Source organism: Melanotaenia boesemani, chromosome 9 (genome assembly GCF_017639745.1).
Source record: "Melanotaenia boesemani isolate fMelBoe1 chromosome 9, fMelBoe1.pri, whole genome shotgun sequence".
Lineage (NCBI taxonomy): Eukaryota > Metazoa > Chordata > Actinopteri > Atheriniformes > Melanotaeniidae > Melanotaenia > Melanotaenia boesemani.
Genome location: NC_055690.1, coordinates 4,566,671 through 4,581,830, shown reverse-complemented (window position 1 = coordinate 4,581,830; position 15,160 = coordinate 4,566,671). Strand labels below are relative to the sequence as shown.

General features: G+C 40.0%; 1 protein-coding gene across 2 annotated transcripts in view; it reads left to right on the top strand.

The window, feature by feature from the left end:
• Positions 1-15,160, top strand: part of LOC121646213 (seizure protein 6-like) — a 179,942-nt gene that overhangs the window by 61,882 nt on the left and 102,900 nt on the right. For both annotated transcript variants that reach the window (XM_041995110.1, XM_041995109.1), the window contains one exon: positions 1,094-1,227. In XM_041995110.1, the coding sequence (XP_041851044.1) occupies positions 1,094-1,227 (134 nt within the window). The remainder of the gene's footprint in view (positions 1-1,093; positions 1,228-15,160) is intronic.

Genomic DNA, 15,160 nt, shown 5'->3' with positions numbered 1-15,160 from the left:
AACTTACAACATTATTCTTGATGGACAGACCATTTAATTTTACATTCTTACCTGAAACTGGCTTTTTTTTTTTTTTTTTCCGAGAAAAAAACAAAACAATTTTATGTCCATGATGAGGCTGTACACACACATACACACACACACACACACACACTACAGGAGTTCTAATGTTAATGGGCATCCAGTCAGTTGGCTTTAATACGAACACATGCACATGACATAACAGCTAGCTCAAATCAAGGACTGTATGGTTTTTACACTTTTCTAGTTTGTTAAAAAAATCAAACAAAAAACAAAAACAATAAGATAAAAGATTAATTACTCAAACTTTAAGGATTAAACATTGAAATACAGTTTATAGATTTAAAGCTATAGTAGAAAAAGCAAAAATGAGCAAAAATGGAGCTTGTCGGGCACAATATCAAATTTCTTTACATCATTGGAAAACAGTTTAACACACCTACATTTCATTCAGAAAAAAAGACAAAGAATTAAGCCTTCCACATCACTCTATGAGTGCATTTATAAAATTAAAAATTCATCAGCAGATGCTAACGTTGACCAAGAAACCTCACATGAATGTTGTCAACAATTATAAAACTTTAAAAGGCTGCCAATGTTGGTGTATGAGGTCATGTCACCAAGAGTTATATTATATTCTGTTGCATCATCGTTTTATTTCTTTGTGAGAGTACTACAACAATGTGAATCAGAAACATTTTCAAATAGGATAGGTTAACACTATTCTTTAACCATCTATCTCTATGTTTTACAACTGCAACATCAACTGCTTTTAGTTGCAAGAGCGTTCTGGTGGCATTTCAAAAAAACAAAGTCTTATGCACCTATTCCCACAACCCCTTTAACCAACTCAGCAGTAGTTGTTTCCATTCATATCCCCCCTAGTGAGCAGTTGTAACTATTTGATGGTGGTTTGGTCTACATGAGTAAAGTTCAGTGTGAAAGCAAACTAAACCAGAAGAAGGTGGGATATTTCTCAGAATTAACTGCCACTCAAACTGAGTGAATGTGCCCTGATAGAGACACACTTCCATCAAACTCATTTCCACGCTGTTTTGTTTCTATTCTGCAGTTTCCTGCCAAATTAATCTCACTGGTCCTGAAGGCTACATAGAGGCTCCACCACAGTCCAGCTCTTCTTTTCACTCCACTGTGGATTGCACTTACATAATTACTGTCTATATGGGCTACGGTGTTGAGGTCCAGGTAAGTTTCCTTACATCTCACCCCTGTGTCCAAACCAGAAAATACTTTTTGACTTGTATGAAAATTCCCATTTTTTCTATTTACATCTGTGCTTAACTTGTGTTGGTGAACATTAACACTCAGTGTACTGAATATATTCATTCAATCATAAATATGGCTGAACTAACTACAACCTTGGTCAACAAAAGTTGGGATGCTGATGAAAGTTGGTGCAGAAGATCAGTAGTTTAATTCCTGGCCAGAAATTTATATGTGCAAGAGATATGCAGTACCAGTCAAATGTTTGGGCACACTTTCACATTATGGGAAAAAGATCAAATATCAATAACCTTGATATTTAATCTGTCCTTCTTATTACTGCTGTCACTTTCCCATTATTAGAAATTGTATCAAAACGTTTGACTGGTTGTCTGAACCTTTCTTGAAACTGAAAATGAACAATGTCTAGCATTTAAAAAAACTCTGTTGTGTAATGCACCTCAGCAGACTTGGGAATGTGATGGCTTGCCACACCAGTGTAATGTCTTTGTGAGAAATCTGAATGGACTCAATCCCAAGGGAGTCAGCCAATGCCACTGCTTTCTCAAAAACCTTGTGGAAGCTTTCCTCTTTTCTTTTGTACTGTAAACTCCATTTATTTGAACAACTTTGTGGACTGGAGCAGCAGGAACTTACTCCTTTTGAATGTGAAGAAGATTAAGGAGATGGTTGTTGACTTTAGGAAAAGGAAACCTGCACTCCAGTCCATCAGGATCCTGGGTGAGGAGGTGGAGGACAGCTATAAATACTTGGGTGTGCACTTGGATAGCAGACTGGACTTTACAGGAAGGGGATGAGAAGACTCTATTTCCTGGGGAAGCTCAGATCCTGTAATGTACTGAGCAAATGGCTGGAGATGTTCTTCCAGTCTGTGATGGCCAGTACCATCATGAATGCTGTGATGTGCTTGGGGAGCAGCATTAGCTTCAGGGATGCCAGCAGGATCAATAAACTAATCCTTAAGGCTGGTAAGATCATTGGACCTGGAGACAATGGAGACAGAGACAGGAGGTCCCTGAACAAACTGGCCTCCATCGTAGACAATTCCTCATATCCACTTTACAGTATACTGGAGGGACAGCGGAGCTCTTTCTCTAACAGACAGCTGCAGCTGCACTGTCACAAAGAGAGGTTCAGGAAATAATTCCGTTACTTCACGATAACTCTGATCAATAACTCCTGCATGTGTGAGAGGTGATCATCATCTCTTCATTTTACCCATACATACCCAACAATCCATAATTATAATTGTATATAGTCTGTGTGTATAGCTATTTTTTTATTTTTGTTTTGTTGAGCTTCCCTTGTACATATTGTGTATATTGAGTTTATTTTCTATTTTCTCTATATGTTTACATAGTTTTTCTTATCTGTATCTGTTCTTTATTTATTTTAATCTGATGGCTGCCATCCAGCCATCCATCCATCCATCCTGGACCTAACACATTCTATTGCACCTTTCAGTCCTGCAATAGTTTCAGTCAATTTTTGGAAAGACTTGCTCAGACCCTCCATTTCTTAATAAATTGCAATGCTAGGAGAAGCCCGAGTACAGTTTTACCATTTTCAAACCTTTCTCGCAGTCCATTTGTCCTCACAACGGTGCTAGATCCACCTGATGCCATTGTCTCCAAGCTAGACAGAACGCTTTCAAAGTCAGCACTGCTGTGATGGCTTTTGCACTCATTGTCCACCTGGTTGGGCACAGTGGTCTGAGTGATAAAGATGGCCCATCTAAACCTGCTGCTGCTAAAAACATAGCCTTGAATTTTCCTGTTTCCTGAACCTAGTGCAAGGCATTGCACATTGATTGGCATGTAGATGTGTAATTAAGTTAAGACAGTGTGTCCCACTGTGCGCATACAAAGCTAATAGCTGCTGTCACTTAATTTCAGATTGTGTTCCTGAATGTCTTCCAGACATATTGGCTGCACCATCATACGTCTGACCCCTTAAACCAGACAGGGGTATATTCAGCCTCAAACGGACGTCCACAGCCACTTTAACAATCCCTACTCCAATAGTCTCAGAGACTTTATACAGGCCACTTCTTGTGGTACCAGGTCTTGGTCTACATATCTCAAATAGACTGTTGCTCTGTTCCGGAAGCATCTTTAGTGCCACCTATAATGCTGACTGGACCGTGTGATACATCTGATACTACTATTTGCTAACAGCTGCAAAATCTCATTTTGTTCTTGAGGAGAGGTATAAATATGACAACGGGATAGCCAGTTAGAGAGACAAGCATAATCCTTGGCTTTAAATTTCAAAAGCTCTAACAGATTCCAATCTTGCATTGCCACATAGTGTAATTCCCTGTCTAGCTAAGTACTGTCCTGGAGTAGCTCCCAACCTATTTTCCTCAGGGACCCCCTTCATGTAAATACTAAAAACCCATGGACCCCCTGCCCCACCCTGAGCTGAAACCATGCTTGGTTTTATGCTTTCAAAAGTGATATTCTCACTACGATATATATCCTTCGATAAAGCCAAAGTTAAATTAACAACAGTTAACAATTAACAACTTACTTTTTTTCTTAAAATAGGGACAGTGTGTGGACATTAATCACAATGAATGTTCAAAACCTCTGGGATCCCCTTTGTTCTTTGGTGGACCCCCTAGGGGAGTCCTGGACCCCAGGTTGGGAACCACTGCTGTACTGGACCTTCAACCTATTGCAGGCAGTGCCTAGCATCTACTTCTTGTTTTTCAAAGACAATTTAGAGTTGTGACTTTATTGGAGCTGCTTCTTAAACACTAGCTGTGACTGCATGATGGAGGGATTTGCTGTTCTGGTGATGTTTAAGGCTAATAAGTGCATTCTTCCAGTTACTGAACCCCTTTGATGAAAATGCAGGGTCTCTTTTTTGTTGTGGTTGTTTTTATTTTTTATTTTTTCACAGTTTACGTTTCTTGAGTGCTGTTACGACCCAATATAGGGGTATGAGAGGGACGTGACATAAAGGACAGTCACAGGCAGTTGTGAAGGTGGAAAACGTCATTTTATTGTGGAGGGAATAAAAATAAGGTTAACTTAAATCTGGGTGTTGGGGTTAGCGGAACTGCTGAAAGAAACAAACAAAAGGTTAAATGAGGAAACCATATACAAAATCCACCAAGTAAACCATCTCAACTTTAACAAACAAAAGGGTGCTCTGAACTTGGTGTGATAACTTAATAGCAAAAGGCAGCAGTCCCATTAAACTAAGTGTGAGCAATTCAGAACACATAACCTAAACCTAGCCCAACACAAAACACCCAAACTCTAACACAAACATGACCGAAAATGGCAGCACACACACAAACGAAGACGTTGCTCAAAATCTAGACTGTGCCCAAACGTTCCCCACTGGAAACACACAAAGATAAGCCCAACCTAAACGGACTGTTTTACCGTCCCCCACTGGGAACACACAAGCAGGCAGGATTCGTGCTGCTGCCCACACTCAAACAGTCCAACTCACAAAAGGCTTCCTATTTGCACAACTAGCATACCGAATAGCAACGCCACAACAAGTCTGCCCAGATCTCCGAATATGAGGTGAGGGGAAGCAGCACACGCTGTACCCTTCACCCTCCGAATGTGAGGGGAGACAAGCCACACAGTCCTGCCTCTCCCTCCCGAATGATCCCTGCAGCTGTCCTTTAACTCCAGGACTTCCCTAAGCTGCACAGTGATTGGCTGGATGTAGCGCCAATCTGCGGGAGGGCGAGTGAGAGGCACCAAAGTCAGCCAGTCCAAGGTGGAATCAGGACCCGGCCTTTGCATATCCAACGAGCCCCAGCTGTTGGCAATGATCACCAGCCGTCTTATGTCCCAGGGGACTTAACAGTGCATATGTTTTAACACAATAAAAACACAAAATGCCATTAAACTTACATTTTGTGCATTTTGTACCAGCTCGCTTGAAAATGGAAGATCCGACTACTAACTTTTTGAACTGGGATAACACTGGTTGGGGGTTGGTTTGACTGGCTGGACACTAAAAAAGATTAGCCACTCTGTATTGATCACTACAAAAAAAAAAAAAAAAAAAAAAATCCATCCAAACAATTGAGACCTCACCAGTGACCCTGCCCCTCTCTTATTACTGCCTGTTAGCCTCACTTCTGTCACCTGACCAAATTAACATATTGATACGACATGGAACAAAATGTGCCCATTAAAATTTTTTAATTTAAAACACAATGATAAACTATTTTTATATATTACATAATTATCCTTAAGCTTAATTATAATTTAAAAAAAATCTATATGTGATCAATTCGACTCAGTGCAACTGCATATGATTTGTTATATTAAAGAAAATGTTCATTTTTATATGAATTATTATCTTAAAATTAATTAAAAACATGTTAAAATTATTATCCTTTTTTTCAGGGATCTGAACAAAAAATGTCTTAATTGTATGTTTGTACATCATTATATAAAGGTCATGTAAACACTTCGGTACCAAAAATTATGACAGCAGGAACAGCCTCTACCTGTTAGTTCTGAAAGCCTGAGGGAAATATTTATTCCAAAGTTTATAATGTTTTCTGACTGTAGTATAGTATTTCAAATATTCTGAAATTTGTGGTTAATGGAAAAAACAGTGATCTTAAACCAGTTAATAGAGTAATCAGAAATTGTGTGATTGAGAGTGTGATTGTCAGAGAGAAGACTGTTTGTGAGTTGTGGAGAGAAAGTAATACATCATCAGCGTAAAGACTTGTCTTACGTTCTTTATTCCTGGTGTAGATTCCTTTAATTTCTTTATCTTGTCTAAAGCTTGTCACACATTTGTTACACAAGAAGCGAGCAGTTTGTTCTTGTTCTCGAGGCTGCAAGAGCAAGAAAAAGTCCGATCAGTTCATGCTCCACGAGAAGCATTGTCTGCAGCAGGGTGGAGATAGCTGCACGAGGGATGTCTGTGTTTTTATGTGCAATAAACAGCTGACCGGGTTATTTCATATTTAACAAAAACCCAATAAATAAAAACATTATGGCAGGCAAAGGTTGTGCACGCGGCGATGTCCGTATCTTGAAATTCCATGTGTTTACGTACTCTCATTTACGTACTTTCTCATGACCTCGATAAGCTGTTTATTAAAACTATCAGTTCAACTGCTCGTTAGGGGAAATATAGAAACCACAACTTTCCACTTAATTTTTTTCTGTGTTAACAATACCCACCTCAAATCATAATAGACATCACCAGTCACACAATTCTTCTCTGAGCCCCACAAGAGAGCTCTGCTTGGCCCATGTGTCAAGAACTGTCCCCATTCACATCTGCAAGAGCAAAATGACGTCATTTTGTTCTTGTTTTTATCATTTATTCTGACACATGGATTTTGATCAGTATACAAAATCCTTATCCAGTCAATAAAAGATATGTTAAACCCAGATTTTTTTAATGTTGCAAATAGAAACTTCTAGTTTACTCAGTCAAATGCTTTTTCAGCATGTAGAGAGATGATTGTGGTTTCCAGATTGTGTAATTTGTAAAATACCAGAAATTTTTGCACTGCTCCCATGTCTGATTTCCTGTCTGTTCCTATCTGAACTGCTGAATTTGGTGCGTTCTGGGTGCGTGCTTTGTCAAAAATAGACTCGGTATGTAAGTTTAGCAGAGAGCTTCGACAAGGTGCTTCTGGGATGCTTCTGACATGCAATGCAACGCACCCGGTGGGAACCAAACCAAAACGGAATCCGGACAGACGAGCTGTATGCATGTCTTTAATTTGCACAGGATAAATGTTTTCTGGTAGAGCAGCTGACCAACTATTAGAAGTCTAGAGAAGGAGATGTGGCTGAAATCTCCAGAGATCATCATAAATGTCTCTAACTGAAAGCCACCTTATTAGCAACAACTGAGTGTAAAAATGAAATTTGAGACACAAAATGTTTACTTTGCTTTTAGTGATTATGCAGTCGCGTAAGTGGGAATACAGTTTATCACCCAGAACATAGTGAAGGTGGTTGGTTTGTCAGGTCATACATGTGTCTCTGACATAATGTGGTCAGGCTATCACTCACCAGAGTACATCCACAAGTCCCTCTAGGATGAAAGACTTTTAGCTTAACCGCTTATAAAGCACAAAACAGCTGTTAAAATGTAATGTGGACGACCAATGTCACCTCCACAAATATGTTTAAACCATAGACAATCAAAGGAGTTGATTACAGCCACTCTATCCACTCTAGTCTATTTGGTGTCATATTGGAGGATGTGACCTTTTTAGGTGGCTTATGTGATAATATAAGCAGTGTCCTTGTCTGTACCTGAAAGCCACCTCATCAACATGATTAACTCCTACCGCTTTGATTCCTCCTGCTCATAAAATATACAATGACCATCACAGCCATGACCTTCCAAATGCCTCGCCTAGCGTATTTGGAATTAGAAATGAATATGTGGCTGCCAATCATCAGTGATGTCTGCCAGCTGCTTCCTGTCACTGGAGACTAAGAAAAAGAGAAGGCAATACATAATCAAGGGTGTTGAGGCAAAAGGCATAAAAACAGACGAGCTGAGTAGGCTGAAGTGATGAAAAAAAGAGACTGTTGTAAATGATGGGTTCTCTACAAAAGATAATGGGGGGAGGCAGTGGAAGGGAAAGGATCAATCTGAAACTACTGTATGTACTGTAAATCATGTTCAGAAAACAGATTTAAAACAGATAGATAGGAAAGTGTTGTTCTTTTTATTGTTTTGCTGTTTACCAGCATTCTGCTGACACAGTGTTTATGTTATCACACAACAGCCACTCTGCTGCACAGATAACGAGCTGCTCTCGAATTTAACAACTCAGTGTTTTTTAATAAAATGCTTGGCTTTATCTGTTTTGTCTGGTAAAGCAGAGCGAAGGAGATGGAGCAGACTTTAACCTTAATGCAGAGTGCTGTCAAGAAAAAGCAAAAACCTGCTGAAGGTCAGAAGATGAGCTTCTTGAACAAAGTGAAAAAAATGTGACAGAAAATATAACAAGAAGCAATTTTCCTATTCTTTGGTTAAATTGTTCAGTACTGGCTCCCCTCCAGTTTCTATCCTAACCACTAAACCCTCAGAGACATAAACAACGTCACAGCTGCAGAGCTTGTTATACTATAGAAAGAAGGACTGAACAACACCGTCATTACAGCACACACTACCTGGATCCTAAGGAAAAAGAGAAAGCCACACCTGTCTACTAGGGGTGTTCAATATAATTTTGTTGAAGATAACGATTTTGGCTCAAAACAATTACAAAAACAATTTTATCAACAAAAGAGACCTGGTTGGACAACAATATCCCGATGCAGCGAAGGAGTTAGCGGGGTGCTCTCTGTTCTGTGTGACTACCAAACTGCAGCTTCGGATAAGACCAAAGGCAGAGGTTTGGCGCTGTACCTTCACAACTGGTGATACAGCTACAAACATTGTTGGAACCTTCTGCTCCCCTGGAATATCTGGCAATGAAGTGCAGACCATTTAAACTTGTTAAAGAACTCACCTACGCTACCCTCCCAACTGGAGAACGTTGCAGGCCTTTATTTCCGGGCGGTGAGCAGGGTGCGGCATGATTGGTCAGGGCTTATCCAATCTCAGGGGAGGAGACGAAGGTGTGCCAGACGCAGCCACTCAGAAGCCCAGATCCACAGCAGGGATTGTCATACCAGATGAGCCTCAGGTGACAGCAACGATCAGGGGCCGTAACAAAATATATTACAAAGCTGAGTCACATTATGTCTTGCTCTGAGATGCTTTTGTTTAATCACATGTGCTGTAACTCATGTTCACTTGTTTGAGAATAAAATCACTGGATGGTCTTTAGGGTGTTCAGAATGCTGCTGCAAAGCTCCTAATTAAATCTTCAAAGTATCTTCATGTCATCTCGTTGGCTCAACTTTCATCCACTACAGACTTCATTACAGAGTTCATTTCATTTCAGACTTTTGTACTGTAGAACGACAAACAGCGTTGCAACAACATGAAATATACAGTAAACATGACAACAGCCAACAGGGAGTTGCTGCACCTCATAAAAATCTGCTGGATTTCCTCCTCAAGTGCACAGGCTGTCTGTATTTCTGACATACAACTTCAGTTTCTGACATACAACTTCATGCTGCAGTAAAATATGGGCATTTCCTGCAGAAAATTAACAAAGATGGAGCATAACAGCCACCGGCATGCACTTCATGATGCGAATGCAGGACATTTATGATTACTGGAGATGCATCTCACAGATAAAAACATTATTTGCCCCCACCTTACCACCACACCACTGTGGCAATGTCCTATGAATTGCACCCATTAACACCAGTCAGTTCCACTGAGTGGAGCATCATCTGTATTGAAATGAAGCTGAACTGATTATTTTCCGTTACCAGATGAGATTGATATTGTCAATTACTTCTTGTTTTGTTTGTGAGTTGGACAAACAAAACAGCTGATTGGTTAAATTTTAAAGCATCGTCTTTAGTGAATGAATTGAAACAAAATGGGAGCTCATCCTGCTGCATGTCCTTAGATCCTTGAAACAGGGGAGTTAGAAAGAATCAATCAATCAATCGATCAATTGATCACTCCATCAATCAGTTGTTTTCTATAGCCCTTTACAATAACCAAAAGGTACTTAAAGTGCTTTATAACAGAGTCATAAAAAGTATGTAAAAAAAAATGCATAAAAACTTAAAGTAATTCAAACGAGACACAGAAACACAACTGGAAAGTGCTACAGTGCTGCAGGGTAAGAGGGTAAGAGCCTTCCAGAAGTGCATTTACAGACAAAATAAGAATAACAAAATACACTTAGAAACAAGACTGCCCTAGTCGGACTTAAAAGCCAATCTAAAAAAGTGGGTCTTTAGTTTTGATTTAAAAAGGCTGAGATCGGTAATGATGCGAATGTCGGGAGGACAGTTTGTTCCACAGTCTAGGAGCAGCAACTGCAAAAGAACGATCACCCCACTGTTTGTATTTCAACCATGAGACTTCTAGAGGAAGCTGACCTGAAGAACGCAGGCCCTGATATGATTACTGATAATTAAAATCTCTGACAACTAGGGGGGTGCCCGGCCTTTAATGGCATTAAAAACAAATAGAAGTTTAAAATCAAATTTAAAATTAACTGGAACCCAGTGGAGTGATGAAAGCATATGTTATGGGTTGTGTTCATTTCTTGATGTGCTTGTTAAAAATTGGGCAGAAGCATTCTGGACAAATTTAAGACTGACTTTGGCCAACTTAAAGGGTATGACAGTAGTCCAGACTTGAACTTATGAAAGCATGGATCTTCTTAAGATCCTACCGACTGAGAAAGAGCTTAACTTTGACTTTTAGGCCTTAGACTTCATTGCCATTACACAGACATCTGCAACGAAATTAAGATGCTCAGACCAGTGCAGTGGACAAGATATAAAACAAAACTATTTAGATACACAAAGAGAATAAACGCAGTGTAACAGTGTACATGTAAACAACAAGGTACATTTACTGAGCTTATTTTACTGTAATGGGCTAAAAGACAGAGCTAAAAAAGGTTGTTCTAACAACAGAACTTATCTGTTTATCAAATCTGAGCCCACTATCAAATGTTACACCAAGTTTTTTAACATGTCATTTTAAAAACGGAGCCCTACATTTTCCAAAAACATTCCATATAGGTAACATGTCAAACAAGATGCATTTAGTTTTGTTGTCATATAAGTGCAAAATGTTCTGTAGCAACCAGTGCTTTACATCGTTTATACAATCCAGTTGCTTAGTAAGGGCAGTATTTTCATGGGTAAGTATATGCAAATCAACACCAAAATGAAAAGACAGATTATGTTTTCTCATAACCTTAGGCCCAGTGTGGAGATGCCTTTCTTTACTCTCCAGCCACATCTTATTCCCCTAATGTTATGTTTCTCCTATATCTAATGCAAAGGAGCGCTGTAGAAACGGCTGCTGCCTCAGTATGCCTGATCCTGTTTGTGTTATATGTTGTTGCTGTCTAGTCTTGGACGGATTGTACCGGAAACACAAATTTCCCCGAGGACTTTCCAAAGGGACTAATAAAGTATTTCTTCTTCTTTAACTGATCCCAAAGGTAGCAAATACAATGAAAAAAGAATAGTGCTATGTCAGGATCTGAAAGTGGACTGGAATTTTTCTAGAACTGAGTTTACCTCTAAAAATGTCTGTAATTGAATAAAACCACCTTTTTCTAAAACTTTGGAAAAAAAAGATAATGGGAGACAGGCCTGAAACTGAACATCATGGAGGGGTCAAGGAGCCTAACCACAGCACGTTTGAAGGCTGCTGGGACACATTCTGAACTAAGACTAGAGTTTATAAAAGCAAGCAGGTTTGAGCCAATGGAATTAAAATCCATCCATCCATCCATCCATCCATCCATCCATCCATCCATCCATCCATCCATCCATCCATCCATCCATCCATCCATCCATCCATCCATCCATCCATCCATCCATCCATCCATCCATCCATATTCTACTGTTTTTTATTACCATTGGGTCACGGGGGCAACTGCCCAAGCAGGGAAGCCCAGACTTACCCCGGCTACATTTCCCAGCTTTTTCCTGGGGCAGGACCTCATTCCCGACCTGGAGAAAACATTCCACCCTTTTCCAGCTAAGGTCTCAGAGGTCTCACTCGGCTGCGAATCGCTTCAGCAAGATGACGGCTCCATTAAGCCAACAGAACCACATAATCTGCAAAAAGCAGAGACCCAATCCTGAGGCCACCAAACCGGATCCACTCAACACCTCAGCTGCACCTAGAAACTCTGTCCATAAAAGTCATGAACAGAATTGGTGATAAAGGGCAGTCTTGTCGGACTCCAACCCACATTGGAAATTATTCTGATTTACTTCTGGCAATGCGGACCAAGCTCTGGCACCGGTTGTACAGGAACCGGACAGCTTGTACAAGGGGGTCCAAGACAGTCCTACAGCATCCAGAGCTTGAGAAACACCAGGTGGACCTCATCCACCCCGTGGGCCCTGCCACCAATGAGCCTTTTAACTACCTCAGCAACCTCAGTCCCAGGATATAAGAGCCCATAATGGAATCCCTGGATTCTGCTTCCTCATTGAAAGATGTGTTGGTGTACACTCATCTGTCTGAAGCTCTGCTGGAGATTGGAACTGAAATTCTTTCTGGGAGGGGACTGCGCCAGACTTTCCCAGCAGACCCTCACAACACTTTTGGGTCTGCCAAACCTAGTCAAACCTAAAGAACTACCAAAACAAAATAAGAAATCAAACTACACAGAATCAAAGTAACACATCCGAATATTCAAACAAAGAATAAACAATGCCCCCTCTGGAAAGAGTTGGCTTGGTATATGCCCATGGTATTTCCTGCTCCTTTGGCTTTCTACTAGTTGTGCTCACTTCTGCCCCCAAGTGTTCATATGCACCGTGAGAGAAAAGAATACATGTTAAACAAGTAAACAAAAAGTCAAAAGTGAAATTACCAAGGAATCTTCCTGTATGCAATAACAGAAAGAACTAAAGCATTTTAACCAAGTTAACCAAATATGTAAAGAAAATAAACTAACATAGTTAAAATGTGTTGGTGTGGTGGGGTTATTGCCTTATACTGTGTGGCTGTAAGTACAGCCATCACAGTTATCCATGACTTTATAACCACTTTGCTGGACAACTGTAATGAATTGTATTTGGGGGGTGTTTTTTAATTTTGTGGAAGCAGGTGATGTGGAAAAATTGTTTGTGACAACATTTTGTAGTTTCTGTGATGAAGCCATCATATCGTTGACAACTTTTCCTTACCTTACTGTCATTTCTTGTTTTGGTGTCCTTGGTGTCTTCATAGTCGTTTCTGTGGTATGATGACTTCATCATATGAAGATCTTCTCCACTGAATCATGCAAATAACGTTGATGTATAATAAAAAAATATGGTTTATTACAAAAAGGGACATCTTAAACAGATATGCATCTCTGTGAAGTCTCTGGCCAATATGAATGAACATGGGGAAAAGTCTTCCACCTTAAAGACTCCTCTGTGGCATAGGTACTTTGTGAATCTCGCTAGTAAACTGAGCTGCTGTCTGTCAATCATTTCTGCCCGTGTATCCTGACCCGCCCACTCTCCATTCGCTGATCACCCCCCAACCCCCCACCCCAACCCTTGAAGTTTCAGGCATTTTTCAAATTTGGCAGTGGTTGAAGTTACGCAAAAAGTAGGAGGTGTTTACACTTTAAAGATCTTTTAATGTATTAGATTTACTACACATAACTGTCACCATGTTCCACATCTCAGCTCTAATTTCTTTAAGGTCATCAGCTGTGATATTAATGGTGGTAAACCTTGTGTTTGGAGTAACACTTCGGACAGAACCTGACCACTTCCACATGCACCGTGCGCACCGAACACACTTGTGTTGGGGACAGCCGGAGCTTGGCAACCACATGTCCCTCGTTGCGTCCTCACCACCTCGTGTCCCCGACTGTGGAAGAACTGAAGGATACCCCACATCAGCCTGATGTTTTCGCTACACATGTACAAAATGATTTACACTCTCATGACATATAATACATAAAATAAATAAAGCTTTACCAGGTTTACCTGTAGTCACTGCCAAGTCAGTGTCTCCCTCCTTCATTTTCTGGTCCAGCGTGTGATATTGGGTCTGATCAACCTCCTCCGGTTGCAGACACACTCTGACGGTGGGAGTCATGTCTTATTTATTTATTTTTGCCTCCTCCTTGAGGTCCGAACACTTGTATTTTGTTAGCTCTTTTAAAAGTCATGTATTCGGGGGGGTTGGTTTGCCCGTCTGTCTGTTAGCAACATAACTCAAAAAGTTATGGATGGATTTTGATTGAATTTTCAGAAAATGTCAGAAATGGAATAAGGTACAAGTTGTTAGATTTTGGGGGCAATCCAGATCATCGTCTGGATCCAGTAATTTCATAAAAGAGTCTTTACTATGGGGAAATAGGGATAACTTTGCTGTTACAGCTTCTAACTAAAAATAATGCCCAAAATCAGTGGAAAAAAAAAAAACAAAAAAAAAAAACAACTCAAAAAACAAAAACAAAAAAAACAAAAGAAAAACAATGGCTTTGCAGAGGTCTGTGCTCTCTGGTTGTTTCTAGTTTATTTCTGCTACAGTTCTGACAGCCACACTGACAGACTGCACAGCACAACACTTAGCACCCGCAGCTTTTTCTTTTATTTGTGACTCTGCTGCTGTAACCACCAAACAAAATTTAGTTTTGTCCACCTTCCCCATGAGAATTTCAGTTTCTGTGTTGGAAAAGTTTTTCTTTTATTTGTTTGTTGCCATGATTTCCCCTTTGATCAGGATCTTCTTCATATGCAAGAATATTTATGTCCTGCTTTGCATTGACCATGTATAAGTGGTTTGGGTGTGTTCAGGGCGGGATATGAGGATGAATTCAGGTGGGCACATTTCCAAGTTGTCTGTGATTTATATTTATATATATATTTTACATATTTAAGAGGGAATTACTTAGAGGTGTGCGTGTGCATGATTTTATAAGTCTGTTTTTTTTTTTTTTTTTTAGTATAGATCATATACAGTGTTATATAAATGAAACCCCAGGACTGAGATCAGAGCAGAGATCAGGACAGGCTTCGGAACTGGGATGAGGACTGAGACCAGGAACTGGGATCAGGACTGGGACGAGGACTAAGACCCCGACTAGGTTGAAAAGCCTGCTCATCCTGATATTTTCATCCTTTGTAATATTATATATTTGTTCTTCATATTTGTGCCCATCAGGTATAAGTTGGAAATATGAGAAGCATCTCAGTGCAGCTCTCAGGTCAACCGGAGTGTTTTATGGATGTGTTCTCTGAGGAAATCTGCTGTATTATTGATGCTGCTGTGAGCTGTGATTACTCTGACAGTCTTCATGTTT